The 22704-nt window shown below is 65.1% G+C and overlaps 2 protein-coding genes across 11 annotated transcripts; one reads left to right on the forward strand and one right to left on the reverse strand.

Moving 5' to 3' along the window:
* The first annotated feature begins 787 nt into the window (after nt 1-787).
* BCAN (brevican) lies at nt 788-18132 on the forward strand. 9 transcript variants are annotated; one of them, XM_075737273.1, is made up of 15 exons: nt 788-1051; nt 6942-7034; nt 7116-7508; nt 7742-7916; nt 8013-8140; nt 9164-9457; nt 10938-11195; nt 12009-12185; nt 12357-12806; nt 14952-15059; nt 15232-15390; nt 16835-16917; nt 17264-17408; nt 17618-17800; nt 17903-18132. In XM_075737273.1, the coding sequence occupies exons 2-15, from the start codon at nt 6950-6952 to the stop codon at nt 17926-17928; spliced, it is 2664 nt and encodes an 887-aa protein (XP_075593388.1). In that variant the 5' UTR covers nt 788-1051; nt 6942-6949; the 3' UTR covers nt 17929-18132. The 9 variants fall into 9 exon arrangements, with proteins under 9 accessions (XP_075593388.1, XP_075593387.1, XP_075593385.1 ...); XM_075737272.1 differs by having other exon boundaries at nt 792-1051; nt 10938-11363; XM_075737270.1 differs by having other exon boundaries at nt 792-1051; nt 12009-12806.
* An 870-nt stretch (nt 18133-19002) lies between these two features.
* HAPLN2 (hyaluronan and proteoglycan link protein 2) lies at nt 19003-21852 on the reverse strand. Of its 2 annotated transcripts, none has more exons than XM_075737294.1 (6): nt 21460-21852; nt 21121-21234; nt 20508-20858; nt 20176-20292; nt 19870-20055; nt 19003-19732 (listed from the first exon to the last, which is right to left on the reverse strand). In XM_075737294.1, exons 2-6 carry the CDS (start codon nt 21206-21208, stop codon nt 19449-19451), a joined length of 1026 nt encoding a protein of 341 aa, XP_075593409.1. In that variant the 5' UTR covers nt 21209-21234; nt 21460-21852; the 3' UTR covers nt 19003-19448. The 2 variants fall into 2 exon arrangements, with proteins under 2 accessions (XP_075593409.1, XP_075593408.1); XM_075737293.1 differs by having other exon boundaries at nt 21453-21852.
* Nucleotides 21853-22704: the final 852 nt, after the last annotated feature.

Below are 22704 nucleotides of genomic sequence, written 5' to 3' on the forward strand. Positions count from 1 at the left end.
CGGGCAGATGATGCTCCATGCCAGAAAAAGTTTGAGTGAGATCTGGTTAAAAAAAGCCCCGATGCCGGCTCGTGGGTGCTGCCCTTCTCCCGAGGGGTTTGGTTCTGCAAATGAGGGTCCCCAGCTGCACCCTATAGTCAGTTGGGGGGGGTCCCGTCCTGACACGTCCCTCCAGGAGCAATCTGCAAGCCATCAAACGTAAAGATGCGTTAATTATCCTGGGTCCCCATGTCACGGATGCAGGTGGGTAAACTGAGGCACAGCACGTGCTCTCCGCCGGACCCAGCTCGGCTGTGAGCGCGGTGTCGGGAGGTTGGGGTCTGGCTGCTCCCACCACCCTGGGTCCCCTCCAGCCCCCAGACAGTGCCTCCACCCACCCACGTGGGGATCCACCGGCCTCGCTGCAAAGGGGGTTTTTGCATGACAAAGCCTCCGCTGGCTACCGGGACCCCCACCCGTGGCCCCTTCTCCAGCTGGATGAAGCTGCCAAATATTAGAAATAACCATCCAAAGGGCATTCCCGTGCCGTGGTGGTGGGGGGGGGGACCCCCTTCTCCGGCCGGGTCCAGGGGCACCCAGCGCCGGTTGCTCCTCCACTTCTGCTGCATTGGGTTAAATAACGTGCCCGGGTTGAGCATCCTCCTCTCCCCACGCTCGGCATCTCGTGCTGGGTTTGCCAGCTGCCAGGAGGGAGGGAAGGGGAGGGACGAAACGCCTGCCAACACGGTAATATTTTTTTTTTTTTCTTAATTAGGGGAAGGAATAAATATAAAAGGAGGAGGGAAAGGGGTAAGGGAAAAAAAAAAAAGAGACGAGGACACGGACACACACACAGAAGACTCCTCTTTTCTCGGTGCCTGCACTTATGCCTGGTGGAGCTCGTTCCCAGCCGTCCTGCCAACCTGCTGCCGACCGCTGCCTGCGCTGCCCCGGAGAAGCCGCAGCTCAGCCCCGCACCGGGGTCCTGGGGAAGGGGAGCCCCCCCCGGCGCTGCCGTTCCCCCCGCCGCGAAGAAGGGCCGCTGCGGGGCTGCCGTCGCGCACCGAGCGAGGTGGGATGCGGGGAACGCGTCGGGCTCGGCCGACGGTCAACTACGGGGTGATGCGTGGTCCCGCTGCCGTACTGCGCTATTAATTTCAATATCTCATTTCACCTCCGCGCCAGCGGAAAGTAAAAGGAGAGCTGATCCGGTGCGGGGATTGCCGTGAGCTTTCCCGGTGTTTCCCCCCCCCCCCCGCCCCCCAAACCGGGATGCAGGCATGGGGGGCACAGGACATCCTTCGTGCCCTGCAGTGGAGGATGCTCGAAGCTGGCGGTCCCCACGGTCCTGCTTCGGGGATGTTTGTCCTTGTCACCGACCCCCCCGGGAGGACAGCATCTCTCTGCAAGGTTTTTTTTGGTTTTTTTTCTTGTTTTTTTTTTTTTTTTCTTTTTTTAATGGATCAGCTTGTACCGGTGCTGACTCTGCAGAGTGGGGGCTGAAGCGGGGAGGGGCGGTTCTTGCTAAGTTGGATGGAAAAAGGACTTTGGTGCTGCCCGGCCGCTGCAGCCTGGAGCCCAGCCCTCCTGCTGCCCAGTCTTGGGGAAAAGGGGGATTTTTGGGGCTGGTTCAGCAGCTGCTCCCATGGGACCCTCATTTTGGGAGAGTTGGTGGAGGGGCCGGGGGGGTCCAGCATGGGTCTGGGGTGTCTCGTCACGGGGGAGCCCTCCACATCTGTCCTGCAGAGCCTCTGGATGGGTCCTTGTCCCAAGGATGCTGCAGTCAGGGTAGTCATGGGAAGGGAAACTGAGGCACGGAGCTGGGCAGGGGCTTGCACGGAGACCCAGGGGTCCGGCTCCCCCCTCTCCTGCCTGGCTGCGTCGCTGCTCTCTGTGGGGAGTTTTTAGGGGCAAAGCCGCTGCGTCCCGCAGGGGCAAGGGCTGAGCGCAGGGTTTGGGGTGCTGCAGGGCACCCCTGGGTCTCCCTGTCCTCCCCAGCTCTCTCAGCTCCGTCTCCCCGGCTCCACCGGTATGGGGGAAAGGAGGGGCTAGGGGAAAATAGAAACATTTTGTGGGATTTTCATGGCTTTTCCCCACCAAGCAGCCCCAGGGTGAACCCCAGGTTCCCCACGGCGTGTCCCAGGCTGGGGTTGTTTGCTGTGAATCCCTTCCCCTCCCGCAGCCGGAGCATTTTGTTCCCAGGAAGAAGGGATTGCCCTTGAGCATCCCCTCCGGGGACCACTTTTGGCTGAATCCTCCTCCTCTCCCATCACGCTGACTTCTCCCGTCTCAATCCAACCCAGAACCTGTTGCTCTTCCTTTTCTGCTGCCGGAGGGGTGGGAAAAACTCCCTTTGCCCCAGCCCGGAGCCTTTTCCAGCTGCTGGGTGCAGGCACGGGCAGCGTGAGGGTGATGGGGATGCTTTAGGGCTGTTTTTCAGGGAACAGGTTTAGACTGGGGAAACTGGGAGACCGGGGGATCTCATGGTGGGAGTGAGGAGCTGTGAGTCCGCTGGTGAGCGTGCCGAGGGGCTGGGGACCCCCTCGGGAGACCCTGGAGAAGGTCTCACCTAAGCAGCAGTGCCGAAGTCTGGGTCCCCCCCCCATGCTCCACCCCACACTTCTGCTGTCCCACCTCGTGCCTCAGTTTCCCCACCAGACTCCCACAGCCGGGAAAGCTGGGGACGGTTGTGCAAAACTTCACGTGTGCGTTGCACCACGCTCACCCAGGTGTGTGCGCGCGCTCACGTGTGTCGGGGGGTTCCTACGGGATCCGCTGGCACCCCCACCCCTCCGTGTAGGACTGTATCTCCCCAGGGACCCTCCCTGGGCTCCCCTGGACCCCCTGCCGCGGGGCGGGGGGCACATCCCCACATCCCAGCCCTGCAACAAGGAGCCCCTTTCTCCCTGCTGGGATTGGGGGGGGCGAGTGGTTCTGGCAGCCGGAGGGACCCCCCCCTCCCCGTTCTCCCCACCTGCTTCCGGCCTTTTAAGCTCTGCCAGCGGCTGCTGCCAAGAGGCTGCCGGGCGCTTCCCACCGCATCCCCTGCACGGACTGCGTGTCCCCCGGCACTGCCCCGCTCCGGGGACCCCTCCGAGCACGGCTGCACCCCAAACACATCCAGGGGTGGGGACGGATCCTGGACGCGGCAAGTGGGGGAACCCACGCGGAGGCAGCCACGTGCCAGGATGGATGCGTGCGTGGACGGGGACGTCGGTGCGTTGGGCCGGCCGGGGCGGCAGCGGGGTGTCCGAAGCCCTTTGGTGATGGGGACAAGGCTGCCCGCTCACGCCTGGAGCGGGGCCAGGCTCTGCCCGCGGCTGCTGACTCATTCTGCAGCTCAGCATCCCTGGAAAGCCACCGCTCCGCTGCCTGCCCTCCCCCCCGGCTCGCTGCGGGCTGGCAGGGCACCTTGTGAGCCGGGATGAGTAACCGTCACATGGAGGGGACAAGGGGGCCGTGGAGGAGAAAACCCCTCTCCGGAGATGGGAAGGGATCCGACCCTCGGCCATCCCCCCGCAGCATCTCCTGCCGTTCACCCCGGCCCGGGTGCCGCAGCCCCAAATCATACCGGCCCCGTGTTCAAGGAGCCGCCTCTGAAAGCGGGGCCGAGCTCAGGGGAGAAAGAAAAATCGTTCCCGTCCCAAAATAGACTTCGGCTCCATTTTCCACCTGGTTTCCCACGGAAATGGAGGTTAATCGGCTCCGCCGCTTGCATGCGTGCCTGCGTCTCGGTCCGTCCCCGGTGGGTCCCGAGCTCAGAGGTCTCGGAGACAATCGAGCCGCCATCCCCCCCCCTCTGAGCTTTTTGGCCACCTTTCCCTAATCCTGCTCCCGGCTTTTCCCTCTTGACGTGTGGGCTGAAAAATTTTCCATTTGTGGCAAATAGGAAAAATAACCCCACCAAAAATCCAACCCCAAACCCCAAACATGACGTCTGAGAGTCTCTTGCCATCACGGGACTCCAGGACCTCAGGGACTCGCCCATGGGCAGGGTGAAACTAGGATTAACCCTCTCCGCATCCCATTCCCAGCGCAGGCACCCTGGTCCCGACCAGGGATGGGCAGGGAAAGGGAGCAGACACCCACTCAACCCAATTTGCCTTATTCCTGCAGAGTTTTATCACTTGAATTTCCTCCCCGGAGCTTTGTGGCTGCTGCCGGCCGCTGCTCACGCCACCGCGGCGCCTTGGGAACGGGAAAAAAAGGCGCCTGCGACAAAAGCCTTCCTCGCCTGGCTGCCCGGGGGGACGGCAGCCAGCCCCCGTGCTGGAGCCCGGCCACGGCCGCCGAGCAGGAGGGTTTTGTCTCTTGCTCCAGAGCCGTGGGGTTGAATTCAAATGATCCGGCCAGAGCAGAGAAAGCCCCCGGCTTGGCTGTGGCACCACCAGCCAGGTCCTGGGCGATCGGGTCCTTTGGCTGGCCGTGCCGAGCTCCTGCTGGGAAGGGGGTGGTTCGTGGTCTGCACATGGTGGTCAAAGTCCACGGTGCTTGGTGCTAGGGGCTGTACATCCATGGTGCTTGGTGCTAGGGGCTGTACATCCATGGTGCTTGGTGCTAGGGGCTGTACATCCATGGTGCTTAGTGCCAGGGGCTGTACGTCCATGGTGCTTGGTGCCAGAGGCTGTACATCCATGGTGCATGGTGCTAGGGGCTGTACATCCATGGTGCTTGGTGCTAGGGGCTATACGTCCATGGTGCTTGGTGCTAGGGGCTATACGTCCATGGTGCTTGGTGCTAGGGGCTGTACATCCATGGTGCTTGGTGCCAGAGGCTGTACATCCATGGTGCTTGGTGCCAGAGGCTGTACATCCATGGTGCTTGGTGCCAGGGGTTGTACATCCATGGTGCTTGGTGCCAGAGGCTGTACATCCATGGTGCATGGTGCTAGGGGCTGTACATCCATGGTGCTTGGTGCTAGGGGCTGTACATCCATGGTGCTTGGTGCTAGGGGCTGTACATCCATGGTGCTTGGTGCTAGGGGCTGTACATCCATGGTGCTTAGTGCCAGGGGCTGTACGTCCATGGTGCTTGGTGCCAGAGGCTGTACATCCATGGTGCATGGTGCTAGGGGCTGTACATCCATGGTGCTTGGTGCTAGGGGCTATACGTCCATGGTGCTTGGTGCTAGGGGCTATACGTCCATGGTGCTTGGTGCTAGGGGCTGTACATCCATGGTGCTTGGTGCCAGAGGCTGTACATCCATGGTGCTTGGTGCCAGAGGCTGTACATCCATGGTGCTTGGTGCCAGGGGTTGTACATCCATGGTGCTTGGTGCCAGAGGCTGTACATCCATGGTGCATGGTGCCAGAGGCTGTACATCCATGGTGCTTGGTGCTAGGGGCTGTACGTCCATGGTGCTTGGTGCTAGGGGCTGTACATCCATGGTGCCAGGGGCTATACATCCACGGTGCATGGTTCTATGGGCTATACATCCACGGTGCTTGGTGCCAGAGGCTGTACATCCATGGTGCTTGGTGCCAGGGGCTGTACATCCATGGTGCCAGGGGCTGTGCATGCATCGCGTGTGGTGCTGGGGGCTGGTGCATTGGTCCCACAGGTAAATTCACGGAGCGCTGTTTGCAGAGGGATGCAGGCGATGAGGACAGCCTCCCATGGGGCTGGCCCTGGCAGCCAGCGACCTGGCCCAGAGAGCACCACGGAGGTGCCAAATCCGCTTCTGTGGCTGCCGAAATCAATGCAGTACAAAGAGCTCATAAATTACAAAGCCGCTCTGAGTCTCAGGATCACTGTGCTCCTGTCCCGGGGAACCGCGTGGTTCGGGATGGGGTGAGGAGCCCCCCCAGCCCCCTGAGGAGCCCCTGCAGAGGGGTGAGGGGGTACTGGGGCCGTGCTCCCCTGCACCAGGCAGGGGCATCTCCCTGCATCCCCTGCACCAGCATCCTCTCCGGGTGGCTGCGAGGGGCCGTGGGCGGCCGGAGCCCCTCCGTGACATGCCCGGCATCCCCAGCGGTCCCCCCCCCGTGCTGCTCGCCGGGGAGGGCCAGGGGCCGGCGATGGCAGTGCTAGCCGCTGGGCTCTCCTTTCAGCGCCGGTGCCCAGCCTGCCGGGGAGAGCCCTTTGTGCCAGGAGCCTTGAGAGAGGCCTGGGACATAATGGCTGCTTTGGTCGGCCCCGGTTTTCCCAGCCCGCGTGCGGGGAACCTCCGGCGTGAGCTGAATGGCAAAGAGAAGCCCTCCTGCTCCTTCCCTCCCCCTCCGCCCCGCGCTTTGTGCGCCCTCGGCCGTGTCGTGTCGTCCCCCCCCGCTCCCGGCCCCGGCAGCTCGCTGACCTCAACCCCCTCTGCACACCACCACCCCCCCCCCACACTCCCCGCAGCGCACACGTGCACGAGCGCACGCACCTGCATGTGCACACCCGCACGTGTGCACGCTGCGACACGCGTGCAGAAGCACAAGCGCGCACGTGCATGCCCTGCTTGCGCGCTCGCCTCTTTCCTGCTGAACATCAGCTAGGAAAACACCCTCCTGAGGTTTTTCCACTGTGGCGCCTGCGAACACGCAGCCCAGGCTCTGGCATCGCCTCCCTGCCCGCCGGGGCCAGGGTTTAGGCTCAGACTTTCCGTGCCGTCGGGGCCAGGCTGGGCTTTACTGTCCCCAGGGGACCCGGCTCCCCGGGGAAGGTTGGTGGGGCTGGATGCGACCCAGTGGCGCCCAGCCAGCGGTCCCAGCTACTCGTGCTCTCTCCTCCCTCCTGTTAACCAGGGCACATTTTCCTTCTCTTCCCTCTCCTCGCCACCCTCCAAAGGTCCGGGTTACCCCCTGGCCGTGCCGGTGCCGGCATCTCCCTCTGTGCGCCGACGCCGTAGGCATCACCCCGTCCCCGCGCGCGGGCTGGGGTCTGTCCCGACTTCTCCCCCTCGTGCAGGGAAGGGAAGGGACGTTCTTGAGATTTCTTTGAATTTTAAGCACAGCCAGTGGTTTTTCCTCCCCACCTTGCAGGGTAGAGGATGGCCTCAGCCCTCCCGCTGCTGCTGCTCTGGGTGTTTGCCCCCACGGTGGTCCCGGAGGTGTTTGGCCCCGGAGATGGCACAGGTAACTCGGCATCATCGGCCGCATCCGAACCCCGCCAGCGCCCTCACGTCCCGCTCACGGCTCTTCTCTTCTCCCACCCAGAGGACCTCAAGGCTCTGCAGGTCTCCATCCCACGCCACCCAGCCCTCGACGCCGTGCTGGCGGGCGACATCACCATCCCCTGCCTCATCACCTACCTCGGGCCCCAACCCACCGCCGGCACGGCCGGGCGCCGGGCGGTCCTGGGAACCCCCCGGGTCAAGTGGACCTTCATCTCTGAGGGCAGGGAGGTGGAGATCTTGGTAGCCCGAGGGGACAGGGTGAAGGTGAGCGAGGACTATCGCCTCCGTGCCTCCCTGCCCATCTTCCACCAGCGTTACACCAACGCCTCCCTGCTGCTCACCGAGCTGCGGCCCAACGACTCGGGGATCTACCGCTGCGACGTGCAGCACGGCATCGAGGACGGTCACGACATCCTCGACGTCAAAGTGAAAGGTACCCGAGGTGGGGAGCGGGGAGGGGCAGAGGTCCGCCCTGCCTGGGTGCCTTCTCCTGGCTCAGCAAACCCCTCCTGCACCCCCCGTACCCCTGCGGGCCGGGGGAGGGGGGTGGTGGGGGTGCTGCCAATCTGCCCCCCGGGTGCAGATGTACCCATGCAGGTGGGGGGACTGCCGCGAAGCCCCTTGCCCACACCCGTGTGTGTGTCCCCCCCCGCCCCGTCCCCGCAGGGGTGGTGTTTCACTACCGGGAGGGCTCTATGCGCTACGCCTACACCTTCTCCGAGGCGCAGGAAGCTTGTGCCAGGATCGGTGCCCGCATCGCCACCCCCGAGCAGCTGTACGCTGCCTACCTCGGCGGCTACGAGCAGTGCGACGCTGGCTGGATCGCCGACCAGACCGTCAGGTGGGCATCACCGCCACCCGGGTATCGCGCCCGTCGCCTCCCCCTTTCCCCCCCCTCTGCGAGTCGCCAGCCCACCCCTGTGCTTTCCTGCCCCAGGTACCCCATCCACACGCCCCGCGAGGCTTGTTACGGAGACATGAACGGCTTCCCCGGGGTGAGGAACTACGGGGTGGTGGACCCCGAGGACATGTACGACGTGTACTGCTACGCCGAGGACCTCCCAGGTGCCTGCGGTGCCGCCAGCCCCCTCCTGCCCTCCCCTGCTTTTGCGACCGCGCTAACTCGCCCCCGTAACCTCATTGTAAACCCGAGAAGTGAAAAAGCCACCCCGAACCGTGGGCGCTGGGTCCGAAACCTCCGAGCTCTGCAAAGCTTCGGGCGTTTCGATGCACGCAAGCGCGGGGACTTGCTGTGGCTGCTCCCCGAAGCGTTTCTGGTTGGGTTTTTGGGGGGGTGTGGGGCTCTCCCCTTCGCAGCAGCCGGTGTCCATCCCTGGCCTCAGGCCTGGAGGATGCTCGGGGGGCTCTGCCCCGGGGTGTCGGCACGCCATGGCTACAGCGCCGTGTGGGGTTTGGGTAAGCTCACGCCGCGCTTCGCATACGCTGGGGTGCCGCTTGAGCTGCGGCTTGGGCACATCCCGCCCGGCCGGGTGCACGTAGGGGGTGGCCGGTCCATCTTTTGGGGGTCCCCGCTGGTGGCTGAGGCTGCTGGGGGGTCAGTTGGGGTGATGCCAGGCAGGTGGCAGGGATGCGGCGCAGGTCACTGGTGAGCGGGGCGCGATGCCCTGGGGTGGGGAGAGCGGTGCGGTCGTGGGGGCTGGCACGCGGCGTGCCTCCAGCCCTACTCAGCACCAAGCCCCACCACAGCGTCCGCCGCCTTAGAAACATCCCGCAGGTGGGTTGCGCTGCGCAGAGCACAGACTCGCTCCTCTGCGGTCCCTTTCGTGGATGTTTTAAAGCCTCAGCTCCGTTTGCGAAGGCGGGTAGCCCGGGTAGCACGAGACGTCCAGCCGTGCACGGCCGTCGTGCGCATGGGCAGGGAGATCGGAGACAGGCAGGGAGGCAGTCAGGACCACCCCCCCCCCAGCCCCCGCCCCGTGTTCCTCCTCGCGAGGACCACGCTGGAGGTGCCCATCTCCAAAACCAGCTCCTGGGGTCGTGCAGAGAGAGGGAGGAGGCGAGGGGGCTCCCGGAGCCCGTGCCCCCCCATCCCCGACTCTGACGCCCGTCTCCTTCCTCTCTTCGCAGGGGAGATCTTTTTGGAGACGGCCCCAGACAAATTCACGCTGGAGGAGGCGGAGGCGCGCTGTCGGGCGCTGGGCACGGAGCTGGCGAGCACCGGGCAGCTCTACGCGGCTTGGAGCGCGGGGTTGGACGCCTGCAGCCCCGGCTGGCTGGCCGACGGCAGCGTCCGCTACCCCATCGTCACCCCCCGGGAACGCTGCGGCGGGGCTCTGCCGGGCGTCAAAACCATCTTCCTCTTCCGCAACCAGACGGGATTTCCCGATGCCCAGAGCAGATACGATGCGTACTGCTTTCGAGGTAAAAAGTGGCACCGCCCCGGCCCGCGGATGCTCCCGGGCAGGGACCAGAACGAAATTTTGGGAAGTCTCCGGCCAAGGGCGCAGGTGCCCGGCGGGTGCAGGGTGCCGGCTCCAGCCCACCCACGCACCGAGCGTTGGGTGCAGCGGAGCTGGGGATGTCGGGATCGCATCGGGATCCCCGCGTGCTCTCCGTGCTGCGTGCCGCGATATCGCGATAGAGCAGGGGTGTTTTGTACCGTCTCAACCGTGCACATCAGCCTGTCGCGGGAGGATAGGGATGCCTCGCACGGTCGCTGTATCGCATGCCAATATGTCGTGACAGGGGAGGGATAACCTGCATGGTCCTGATACCGCATGCTGATACATCACGATAGAGGAGGGATGCTCTGCACGGTCTCAATAGTGCATGCTGATATATCGCGACGGAGTAGGGATCCCCTGCACGTCCTCAGTACCGCACTCCGCTATATTGCGACAGAACAGGGATGTCCTGCGTGGCACCGTTGGTCTGCGTGAGCTGCGTGGGCACGGCTCCGGGATGGCTCCCGGCCGGGGGGGGCGTTGCCTGCAAGGCTGGTTTGGGGCAATATCTCCCCACGGTGAATAGGAACCGAGACCCGCGGGCAGCGGCGCGGGGCTGGCGGACGTGGGCGAGAAGCCGGGAGGGGATGAGCGAGGATGGAGGCTGGCAGGGATAACAGGCACGGAGGGAGGAAGAGCCGCCCCTTCGCCTCCTCCTTCCCGGTCCCACATCTCTGTGCATGCCCGGGGGGGGGGGCTCACAGGACAGGGATGCTCTTCCCTGGATCAGCTGGATGCCACGCATCTCTGTGCCTCAGTTTCCCCATCTCTCGGCAGGGAAAGCCATGGGTTAGGCAGGATGGACCCGTCTCGTGAATCCGCCACCCCCCCACCCGTAACCCACTAACTCCCCACGTACGTCTGCGCTCCCCAAGGTGGGGTTGGGGGGGGGGGGGAGGGGAGAAGGACCCCCCCCCGCCCTGGGGTGGGGGTGCCAGGGTGCAATGAGGTTTAGGGTTTGCCGGAGGGGGAGGAGGAGAAGCGGGGTGAGCCGCTGTCGGGAAGGGCAGGGAGGAGCAGAAAATGCCGTGAGCATAAAATTCGGCGCAGCCTTGGCCGCCTGCCGAAGCCACGAGCCTTGGCCGGGCGGCTGCGGTGGGAGCCAGGCTGGAGCGCGGCTCCAGGGCCATTGCAGGTGGTGTAAACCAGCATCGCCTCGGGGAAACGGGGCTCAGGATCCGGCCCCACCACAGCTCCCGCCGGGACTGTCGGCTCCACCAGCGCCTGGGGAGGGCCCGATCCTGTGCAGACGGGAAAGGGGAGGTCGAGGAGAGCTGGGTCCCCGCCGGGGTGCCAGGCTGTCCCCAGGGCTCCGGCCCCACACCGGGGCGAGGGCATCTCTGCCTGCCGCGGGGCCAGGACGGGGCAGTAATATCCCACTTTCTTTCTGCCCACAGAAGGGACAAACTCTTTCCCTGAGGCTGCAGGAAAATACCGAGCGAGAGAGCCCGAGGGCCTCCAGGAGATTGTTACAGTGGCAGAAAAGCTGGAGGAGCTGCAGCTGCCCAAAGCGCAAGTGGAGATTGAGTCGCGAGGGGCTGTATACGCCATCCCTTTCTTTAAGGATGCTGAGCTGGAAAAGCCGAGCTCGTCCCCCGAAGACGCACCGGGGCGAGGGACCCGGCATCCCCCGCTAGATACCTCCGTGTCCTCAGGTCACCCGACCTCCGCCGCCCCTTTCCCCACGGCCCCGGCCGTCCCTGAGGCAGGCGTCCCGCTTAGCTGTGGTGCAAAACCGGGGACCCCGTCCCCCGCGCAGGAGGATGGGGTGACAGGGACAGTTGGGGTGTGCACAGCGGCCGGGCACGAGCCGTCCCGCACGGGTAGGTCGAGTGGCCACTGCAGCGATGCCAGGGCTGGGGCGCAGAGAGGAGCTGCAGGGATGGAGGCGCCGGGATCGCGAGGCGAGGTCAGAGGCACCCACGGGTGCCTGGGTCACCCCGGCTGTCCCCGTCTCTCCCGCGGAGGGAGCACCCGTGGCTGGGGCACTGGTGTCTTGGTGTAGGGCTGTGCATAAGTCACCGTCACGGGGACATCCGTCTGTCCCACCCTCAGCCGGGGTCCGGCGTGCAGGGCCAGTGCCGGATCGCGGTTTAGCAATGCAGAGCCAGAGAAGGGTGCTGGTGGCTGGAGGGAGAGGGGGCCAGGCGCAGCGGTGAGGGGCTGAGCATGGCCCCTGCTGCAGGGAAGCCTGTGCCGGGGCTGGGCTTGGCAGTGGCCGAGCCAGAGCTCGGGCTGCCGTGAGGTTCAGAAGGGACAACGTCACACGGGCTCGGGGCCGTTTCCGTCTCCCTGTGCATCTTGGTGCCGGCGTCACACACCCCCCCCCACCCCACCCCACCCCCCAGCTCTGCCCGCTGCGGGCAGGCTCTGCAGCGCTGGTGGGCGATGCCGGTGCCCGCGGCCCCGCGGTCTGGCTGGCTCCCCGGTGCCGGCGTCTCATTGCCTTTCTGCCTTGCCCTTTGCAGAGGAGGAACAGGGACCAGCACCGGGCAGGGACCCTGGCAGCACGTCAGGTGGAGGGCGAGACCCCAGCCAGCCCACGGAGCCGGATGGAGCCGCCGGCGTGCAGACACTCTCCACGGCCCCTCGGGTGGGCGCAGAGGGACCCACGGGCACCCCGTCCTCGGCAGGGGCCGCAGCAGGTGACACGGAGCTTCCCGAGGGCTTTCCCCGGCCGCCCAGCCCCATCGTCCCCACACGCTGCCCCGACCGCCCGCGGGATGCTGTGGGGCGTCCGGCCCACACTGCCAGCCCCGGGGCACCCGGGCACCGGGTGACACCGCCGACCAGTGCCACTTCTACCACCTCGACAGATAGCCGAGAGCCTGGTGGGACCAAGTCTGGTGGGGCGAGTACCCCCGTCCCCACCGCCGAAGATGCTGAGCTCTCGGGAGACGTGGTCGAAAGCCCCGGGGCGTCCCCGCTGCCCCCCGCGCCCTCGCAGCCGCAGGAGGAGGGAGAGGAGCAGTCGGGGGCCCTGTGGCTCCCGTCGCCCGTGGCCCCCGGGGATGGCAGCACCGTCCCTGCGGCAGAGGTGACGGCGGTCACCCCGTGGCACGTGGAGGTGCCCGGCGGCAGCAGCAGCGTGCCGGCTGCGGGAGGCAAGGAGGCTGTGCCGCAACCCCCGGGCACTGACCGCGGGATGCCTGCTGTGTCTTTGGAAGAGGAGGAAGAGGAAGAGGAGGAGGAGGTGGAGGAAGAGCAACCCGCTCCCTCCGTTGCAACCGTGGAGGGTTTCCTTGCAGCCGTTCCCGGAGAACCAGGTGGGACCCGCAGGGATGGCCTCACCTCCCCCCGTACCGGCAGCTCCGGGGTGGTCCCGGCGGGGACCCCATTGGGGGACCCGTCCCCCAGCACGGCTGCCCCCCTGCCTGCCCTCCCCACCGAGCGGGCCAGCGTCGGGAGGGGTGCCCGCTCAGCCGGGGGTCCCCGCCGCACCACCCTGGCCTTCGGGGCAGCCCTCCTGGCCGCTCTCTGGCACTAGAGAAAGGCAACACCTTTCCTTCACGCCGTGCTTCCCTCTGTCCGTCCGTCCGTCCGTCCGTCTCTCCTCTCTCTCTCTCTCTGTCTCTCTCTCCTCCTCAGCTGGGTAAGGGAAGGTCACAGGTCTGGAGAAGCACATATTTGTCAAACAAATTGGTCCGAGCTCTGCATGCACTTAAATCTCTTCTACTTCTGTGAAGTGTTTTAATGACTGTTTCCATGAAAAAAGAAAAAAAAAAAATATCAAAAGAAGGCCCCAAACCCTACTCTGACTAACAGTGGTACTAATAAAGGGAATTAAAAGCTTTCTAGAACAAGCATCTCGGCTAGCTCTTCCCTTCGTCCTTGCGCCTGCTGCCTCCCTCGCTGCCCGCGCGCCTCTCCCACTGACGAACTAATCCCCCGGCCCCCCCGCGCCCGCGAGTCCCCGGAGAACGGGGAGGATGGGACCCCCTGTGAGGTGGGGGGGGTGGCGTATACGGCTGCTTTGCACCCCCCACCGTGCGGCCCCCTCCCCACTTCCCTGGGGCTGGCTCACCCCATTGCTGCCCCAGGCGGAGGGACGAGGGCTGGAAGGTGCATGGGGTGAGCGGGGGGGGGGGGGCTTCCTACCCCTGGAGCCATGGGGGGGCACTGATGGGTGATGGGGTGCGGACCCCCACCAAGAGCACCCCGCCTCGTGCAGCTCTTGCTGGCTGAGCACCCTGAGGTCTCTGCAGTCCCCCCGGGGAGCACAGCCCCCCCCCCACCCCAGCCCCGCTTTCCCCACGTGAGGGTTGAGATGGGCGAGCGGTGGGTGCGTGAACTGTCACGGGTGGGTGTCACCCACCCATACCCACCCTCGGGCACCTGCACCGGGATGGTCCCAGCTCCGATGCCGCTTAGAGCAGCCCCGTCCGCCCTCCCGGCTCCCTGCAAGGGCAGCTGCAGCAGAGGGGACCACAGCGGAGGGGACCATAGCGGGGTCCCTGCCCCCTGGTCCGGCAGCGTCCCGCGCGGTCCCGTGGCACGGAGGAAGCTCCGTGGCGTGTGGCCAGACCTCGCAGGACGGCTGCCTTTGCCCCGGCAAGGAGAGATGCTCAGAAAGAGCCGGCCGTGTGGCGTTAGAGCCCTAAATAGCTCGTCCCGCTCTGCGCCTCGGTCCGCTGGGGATGAGCCGGGTGTCCCGAGTGCCGCCGGCACCTTGTGGGGAGCTGATGGTGTCTGGGGACGGGCGGCATCATCCTCGGCACAGCTCCACCGAGCCAAGGATCATTAAATGGGCATCGTTAGGCTGGAGGGTGTCAAGGACTTTCAGTCTCCGCTCCGCCGGTGCTGGCAGCAGCCCTTAATCACACTCTCGAGCCGGGGCTGGGAGCACACGATGTGCTCCGCGAGCCTTAATGACCGTAACGAGCTGGTGGGGACGTGCGGGTCGGGGACGGCGCCGGCTGAATTATCAGCCCCGGCCAGGCTGAAGGTGACAACAGAGGGACAGGAGCGAGGTTCACCTTGGCGCCAGGCTGAGGACGCCTGGCCGGGATGTGCCGAAGGCTTTATCCTTCGCCCATCCCAAAGCGCAGAGCAGGAGCGGGCCAGGGGCTGGCACAAACAGCGAGCCCGCTGATGTGGAGGATGAGATGGTCCAGCTCACATCCCCGCGCCCCGGGGGGAGGCCAAAGCCCCAAGCCCAGCCAGCTCTTGGCCGGGGCGGCTGAGCCGGGAGCTTGCCATGAACCGAGGGCAGCATGGGCAGACTGGGATGGCTCCGGGCACGTCACCGTGCGCCCGAGTCCTTCCCCTGCCCCAGACTCGGTGCCCGCAGTGGCCGGCTCAGGCGTCTGATTGCTGTAGGGTGCTCACTGCAGAGCTGCGGCTTTAACGATGCCGGGCACTAACGAGGTCCCCGAGCTCCAGCAGTGAGGACGGCTGCGTGTGCCTTGCAGGTGGCTGCGTCCCCAACCCCTGCCTGAACGGAGGGACCTGCACGGAGAACGGCGCCCGCCTCGCCTGCCTGTGCCTGCCCGGCTACGGAGGCAGCAGCTGTGAAAGACGTGAGTCCCCCAGGTCCTGCTGGCCCCCACTGAGCTCCCGCTGCTGAACCGGTGGCCCAGGAGACTTAAATATGGGGAAATCAGGTCTTGGGGTTTTTTTTCTTGCTGGTGAGCTGGGCTCCATCACCCTGACCCTCTTCTGTATCCCTCCTTGCTTCCCACCGTGGCTCAGCACTGGAGAAGTGCAGCCCTGGCTGGGACAGCTTCCAGGGAGCCTGCTACAAGCACTTCTCTACCCGGAGGAGCTGGGAGGACGCGGAGACCCAGTGCAGGCATTACGGGGGACACCTGGCCACCATCCTGACCCCCGAAGAGCAGGACTTCATCAATGGTACGTGGCGCTGGCCCGGACCCCGCTGCATCCCTGCCTGGACCACGGGAACCTCAGCATCCCACAACTGTAGAGTTGGTCTCTACAACTACCTCAAAGGAGGGTGTAGTGAGATGGGTGTTGGTCTCTTCTCCCAAGTAACTAGCGAAGGGGCAAGAGGAAATGGCCTGAAGTTGTGCCAGGGGAGATTTAGATTAGATATTAGGAAAAATTTCTTCACTGAAAGAGTGGTCAGGCATTGGAACAGGCTGCCCAGAGAGGTGGTGGGGTCACGATACTTGGAGGCTTTCAAAAAACACGTAGACGTGGCACTTCAGGACATGGTTTAGTAGACACATCTTAGAGGTCTTTAGTAGACACATCAGATCTTAGAGGTCTTTTCCAACCCTAATGATTCTATGATTCTATGATCCCTCAGCGCTGGGTTTCAAGTTTTAAACCTTAAGCCAAAAAGCGGCCGAGAGTCAAGGCAGAGCCCTGCCCCGCTGTGCCGAGGGAGAGACAGACACGGTCTACGGAAGCCAAAGAAAATAAGGAGTAGAGGAAATAGCTGATATGATGGATTGACCGGAGTGTGGTTAGATGCTCACTGGCCACTTGGCTAGTGAGAGTGAGGGGAAGTGCGACAGACAGCAGGATCAGTGGGCGGATGGGTGGGTGGATGGATGGATGGGTGAGTGGATGGATGGATGGATGGATGGACAGGTCGATAGATACACGGATAGACATGGGAGCAGACAGATAGATGCACGATGGGTGAACAGACCGGTAGAGGATTGGACACTTGCAAGTAAATTTGAGGGCAAAGCAATAACCTGGCTGAGAGCACACGGCTGGAAGGGGGGAAGCAGAGGGAAGCAGAGCAGGACAGGGACAGTGGTGGTGGGGATGGAGGGGGCAGACAGCCAAGAGCCCTGGAGGGTGAAGCAGGAAGGGGCAGGGAGGGACCTGGCAGGGAGCTGCAGCAACAGGCAAGGGCAGGCAGGGAGCTGCAGGGACAGGCAGGGACCGGACAGACCAGAAAAGGGCAGGGAGGGAGTTGCAGGGACAGGCAGGTACAGGCAGGGAGCTGCAGGGACGGGCAGGGACAGGCAGGGACAGGCAGGGACAAGCAGGAACAGGCAGGGACAGGCAGCACGTGGGGACACGCGGCTCTGCCGCCCCCTCCCGGCCGCCCCGTCCAGCCGCTCCCCCGGGGGTGCAGGGGGGGGTTCCCCCCGCTGTGTCCCCTTCGGGACTCCCCTTGTCCCCAAACCTCCCAGCACCACCACCACCCCCCCCCCCCACCGCAGGGCTGGGGACCCCCCCACCTCTCCCCGCTCACCCCCAGACCCCAAATCTCCCCAAATTCAGCCTCCAGCTCCCTTGAGCCCTCTCCTGACAGGCAGTGCTGGGGGGCCTGGCTGTGTGTGTGTGTGTCCCCAACACCCCCCTACCCCCCCAGACCAGTACAGGGAGTACCAGTGGATCGGCTTGAACGACCGGACCATCGAGGGGGATTTCCAGTGGTCCGACGGGAGCCCCTTGGTAAGTCGGGCTTGCCAGCCCTCGTGTGCCCCCCCCCCCAGGAGAAGACACACACACACACCCCCCCCCCCAGGCACCTCGTCATCCTTCCCCATCGCTTGGGAACGTACCCTGGGACCAGGCTTTGAAATGCCCCCCCCTCCCCCCAAGAGCCACTTGCCTCAGGGGTGCTGAGCATCCTCAGGGGTGCTGAGCATCCTCAGGGGTGCCGAGCATCCTCAGGGGTGCCGTGGGTGAGGCAGAGCCCAGGATTTGGGGTCCCAAGGCCATGCCAAGGGGCATCGAGATGGGACCTCATTCCGACGGGGGTCCCGTGCACCCCGTCCTGCCTGTGTCCCCCCCCCAGCTCTACGAGAACTGGCACCCCGGGCAGCCCGACAGCTACTTCCTCTCCGGGGAGAACTGCGTGGTCATCGTGTGGCACGACGGGGGCCAGTGGAGCGACGTGCCCTGCAACTACCACCTCTCCTACACCTGCAAAATGGGGCTGGGTAAGCCGTGACACCCCCCCCCGTCTGCACCCCTGGCTGTGCTGGCGGGGCTGAGGCCGCAACCTCAAAGTGGGGGGTCCCCACCGTCCCCGCAGGTCCTGTGCATGGGACCCTCAGCTTGTTTGGGGTTGATCGGGGGGGCGGTTTGCTCCAGTTTGGGGGTGCCCATCCACGGCTGGCTGCAATGACCCCTTCCCCCCCCACCCCAGTGCAGTGCGGGCCGCCCCCCACCGTCAGCAACGCCCGCGCCTTCGGCAAACCAAAGCAGCGCTACGAGATCGGCTCCATCACGCGGTACCAGTGCCGCCACGGCTTCATCCAGCGCCGCTCGCCCATCATCCGGTGCCGGGAGGACGGGACGTGGGAGCCGCCCCAGCTGGCCTGCCGCCCCGGTGAGCGCGGGGCTCCCCCCGACTCCCCCATCTCCTCCCCCATCTGCCTTCGGGGCTTTCCCATCACCTGGGGCTTCTTGTGTCGTTCTCCCCCAACCCCAGGCTTGGCTCAGCCCCCCGACGACTGAGCGAGTCCCCAGGGCAGAAGCCACCACCTCCCCGAGGGCCCCGGAGCCGGCACGGACGGGGACGGCACCGGGACACCAGCGCGGACCCCTGGCATGGCACAAAACCTCGCTGTTGGGTGTCTGCCTCCTTTTATGTTTTATATCTGTACAAAGAAATCCTAATAACTAAAGATCCCCTCGAAAGGAACCGACAGCGACCCGAAACGTAGCACAAGGGGTGTTTTGTTCCTGGAGTCACAACAGTCAAAATCAAGGGGGGGGGGGTGGGGGGGCAGGTGATGGTGTTGATGTGCCAGCATCACCTCCGGCTGCTTTCTCCCACCTCTGGCCCAAGGGGTCTCATCCTGTGACACCCTGGTGGGGGGGTGACACGGGGACATTCGAGCTGTGCTGCAGCTTGGCGCCCGTCCCTGGGTGCAGGGGCGGGGGGTGGTCCGCACTTCCCAGGAAAGGCAGAAACCCGCTGCTGCAGGCTCGGAGTGGGTACGTGTCGCCCAAACCGCCCCCCCCCCTCATCCCCGTGCTTCTGTGGGTATTAAAACCAGTAAACGGGTGGCACGGAGCAGTGGCCTGGTTATTTGGGGCAGCACCGGGGTGGGAACGACAGGGCTGCGCAGCCCCCAAAACGGGGAGCGTGGCAGCACCCGCCAGCGCCACGGAGCCGGAGAGCCCCTGGCACAGCCACATCCCTGGGGAGCACAGAAACAGGGAGGCACAGCCCAAAGTGCCCCCGCATCCCGGTGGCATTGGGGACCGGTCAGAGCACATCGCAGGTGCCTGGGGATGCTGGCATCTCCCCACGCTGTTTTTCCCCGTCTGCGCCGTGCCAGCTCCGGTGCTTTTTATAGCTCTCCCTGGCTGCGTCGAACAGCAAAGCACAGAAACCCCCGGTGCGCGGTGCCAGGAACACCGACAACCCCTGGCACTGGGCGGCTGGGGGGGTCCCGCGCCGCCTGCCCCCCCCTGCTTGAGATGGAAAGTCCTTGTCAAATTCCCCTCGTGGAGAGGCCAGACGGTCGCGGGGGCGGGGGACGGGGGGGGCAGAGGCCAGCCGAGAGCGTAGTTTTGCCGTGCAGCTTTACCGCTTTATTAATTGAGAAGGCGAAACTCCATTAGTCACGCTCGTTAATGCCCGGCCCTCCAGCGCGCTTGCACCAGCCAGAGTCCTCGTGGCTGCGGGGAGCGAGGATGGGGTGAGGGATGCACCGGGGTTGGGGAACGGGGAGCCTGTGCTGCCTGTCGGGGGGGCTGGATTAGACCCCCTCCCTGGCCCAGCAATGGGTCTGGCTTCTCCAGTGAGCCCCAAACACCCAACGAGCCCCGAAGCAGGCTGGGGCGCGGGGAGCAGCTCCATCAGAGGATGCACTGAGCACCCAAACCCAGCTCTATCGCTCCATCGGAGGATAAAATCACCGGGAGACCCCCCCCACATACCTGCCTCAAGCTCTCCGCCTGGGTGACGAGGGCTGGCGTCCCACCACCGTCCCCTCCGCTCAGCCCCACCGCTCCTCCCGGCGTTCCTACTTCCCCACGTAGCAGTAGGTGCCGTAGGTCCGCAGTTCTTTGCTGGGAAAGCCGAAGCTGCGGACGCCGGGGTCCGGCAGCCCCCCGCAGCGTTCACGGGGGGTGGTGATGGGGTACCGCACGCTGCCGTCCGCCAGCCACCCCCCGTCGCAGCGATCCAGCTGGGAAAACTTCCAGGCGGAATAAAGCTGCCCCACTTTGGCGATGGTAGCCCCGTGGTTGCGGCACGCTTGCCCGGCTTCCTTGAAATTCAGGTGGCCCCGGATGAAGTAGACCTGGCCTGGGGATGAACGGGGACACGGCGCGTGAGCGGCCACCACGGACGGCCACCCAGGAACAACCCCAGCCCCGACACAAAGCCAGGCGGGCAGCGGGGTTCGGTGCGGCTATGGGAGGGACGGGGGACCCCGGCGGTACCTTGAAGAGCGGAGGTGAAGCAGAAAGCATCGAATCGGTCCTTCTGCTTGTCCCTGGCCCCATAAGTCCGAACGCCTGGCAGGAGGAGGCGGCCGCCGCACGGCTCCCGCGAGTTGATGATGGGGTAGTGGACGGTCCCGTCGAGGATCCAGCCGGCGTTGCACCAGTCCAGACCCTCCGTCCAGGCTGCGGGGCAAGAGGCGGCTCAGCACCGGCGCTTCCCTCCTCCCCTGTGCCCCAGCGAGGCATGTTTTGGAGCGGAAGGGTTTTTTTTTTTTTAATTCTTTTTTTTTTTTAATGCTTCACCTTTGTAGAGCTGCTGGTAGGTGGCGAGGCGGGAGTCCTGCTGCTCGCAGGCTCGCTTGGCTTCGTGGTAGTTGAACTTGTAGCGGCCGTTGCTGGGCTGGTAGGGGAAGACGATGCCTGTGGGGACAGGGACGGAGGGTGAAGGAGACTCTGTCGCCGAGGAGGCTTTGGATTGTTACCCCCAGGGATTTGGTGCTGAAGACAAGGCTGGGGCACGGGGCATCACAACAGGGGACGCGAGGGGTGGAGGCACCCAGCCGTGGACCCCCCAGCCCAGGGTCCCCTCTCCCCCACGTCCCCGGGGGATGCGGCAGGAGGGAGCCCAGCCTCACCTTCGAGGTGCAGCGTCAGCGAGACGCTCTCGTCCTCCAGCCCGTTGACGAGCTGACAGCGGTAGCGTCCCTCGTCCTCCAGAGCCACGTCGGTGATGGTGAGCGAGGCGTCGTAGCGGTGACTGTGCCGCAGGCGCACCCGGGGGCTCAGCGGCCCGTAGTTCTTGTGGTACAGCCCGTTGGTGATGATGATGATGCTCTCCCGGTAGTTGGCCGGCTCCACTTTGCTCCACTTCACCCGGTAGTTGCGGGGCAGGGCGCGCAGGACGCAGGGCAGGGTGGCCGTGGCACCCCGCTGCGTGTGCACCGCGGCGTGGAGGGGCTCCAGCAGGTACTGCAGGCGCGGGGGGGCTGCGGCACGCCCGGGCTGCCTCAGCATCGGCTCACCACGGAGCATCGCCGTGGCCCCACCGCCCCTCCAATGCCTCCCCTGACGCCCCTCGACCCTCATCGGCATCTCCAGCCTGGTTTCCATCACCCATCCCGGCTCCTTTTTTTCCCTTCCTGCAACCCCCGGGATGCACAGCTCAGGGACCCCCCCACATCATCTCCCTCCCCCAGCACCCATCCCAAATGGCAGCACCCCGTTCTACCCCCAGGCCCTGCTCCCTACCCGGGCTCCCCGTCGGCCGCTGGAAGATGCTCGATGCCGGGGGTGCCACCAAGAGCCAGAGGGAGCCGAGCAGGAGAAGCCGGTGCATCGTTAGAGCTGGGGGCAGGACGGCACCTGGGGGGGAGCGCAGGGGTCAGGGACACGCGGCGGGACGTACGCTGGCTTCAGTGGGGACCGGGGGCGGGGGGGGCATCTGCCGGGGATGCTGTGGGGCGGACGGATGGCTGTGCTCCATTGGGAGCTCACCGGCATTTACTGTGCACAGGGGACGTCCCCTCACAGGACACGGGGCCAAGAGAATGTGTCAACCCTCCTCCCCGGTGTCCCCGCACCTCTTACCGTCCCCAGCCGCGTCCTCTGGGGAGCCACCGTTCCCATCCAACGCCTCCAGCACACGTCCTGCCCCGTCCCGTCTCCGTCACAGCCGCCCCATCGCGGGGTCGAGGGCTCCGGAAAACTCAAACCTACGTCGCGGCGCTGCCGGGAAGAGGGGGTGCAGCGAGCGGGTGCTCCCAGCCAGCCCCTGCCCTGTCACCGTCCTGGGGCGGGCAGCGTCCCGGCAGCCCCGCGGCCCCGCGGTCCCTTGGCGCCTGGTCCCATGGTGCGCAGGAGCGGCGAGCGCCGGCCGAGCCCTCGCTCCCTGCCCTGTCGTCGTCTCTTCCCGCTTTCTTTTTTTTTTTTTTTTTTCCTTCCCCCAACACCTCCCCGAGGAACGCACGGGGAGGAGGAAGCACAATTTCCCATTGTGAGCGTCTTTCTCTTTATTGTTCTGCTCGGCAAAACACAGTGCGCCCGGCTAACAAACATCCCTTTATTTGCAGGCCGCAGCGTCGGGGAATTCAGGGAAAATGCCAGCACCGCACAGGGCTCCGGCAGCCCCCCGGGCTGGCAAAGCCTCCCCTCCGCATCGGCCCCCGGTGCCGGGACGGCACGCTCTGCTCCCGCAGACACCAGGGCAATGGTTAATTTTATGCCCCCCCCCCCAGTCTCTGATGAGGGGGATACTGCTCCCATCCTTTGGGGCTCCCATGGGTTGTGCAAGGGGGGGGTCCCTGCATCCCATCGGCCTTCTCCTGCCGTGCGAAAAGGCATCGGAGAGGCTTCTCCATCGTCACCTTGGGGCCGGGATGCGGCCGGGAGCAAAACACGGGCGCACAATGGGGCTGTGTTCTGCGCTGCCTTATCTCCTCCCCCCCCCAGGGTCCATCTCCAGGGGTGGAAGAAGCTCTTCTCAAAGGAAACACAAGACAAGCAGCGTCTGTCCCCCCCGGCACCAAAGGACACAGTGATCCCGGCTTCGCCGTGGCACGCACGGCACAGAAAACAAACCTCCCCCCGGGGGGAAGCAGCACCAGGGCGTGCGCTGGCTCCCCGGCCCCTTGCCCCCAGCCCGCTCCCCGCGGCGCAGCCCCTACGCAGATTTGGACCGAGGGGTTAATGCAATAACCCACCCTAACTTTGATGCCGGCAGGTTGGACCGGAAGCCTCCGAGGCTCTCCCAGCTCACAACCATCAGTGCTTTGGCTCCTTTTAATGAGCAAAAGGTGGCCAGAGCTTTGCTCACCGCCCCCCCCGCCCCGCAGA

The sequence above is a fragment of the Balearica regulorum genome, chromosome 28 (assembly GCF_011004875.1).
Source record: "Balearica regulorum gibbericeps isolate bBalReg1 chromosome 28, bBalReg1.pri, whole genome shotgun sequence".
NCBI classification, from domain to species: Eukaryota; Metazoa; Chordata; class Aves; order Gruiformes; family Gruidae; genus Balearica; species Balearica regulorum.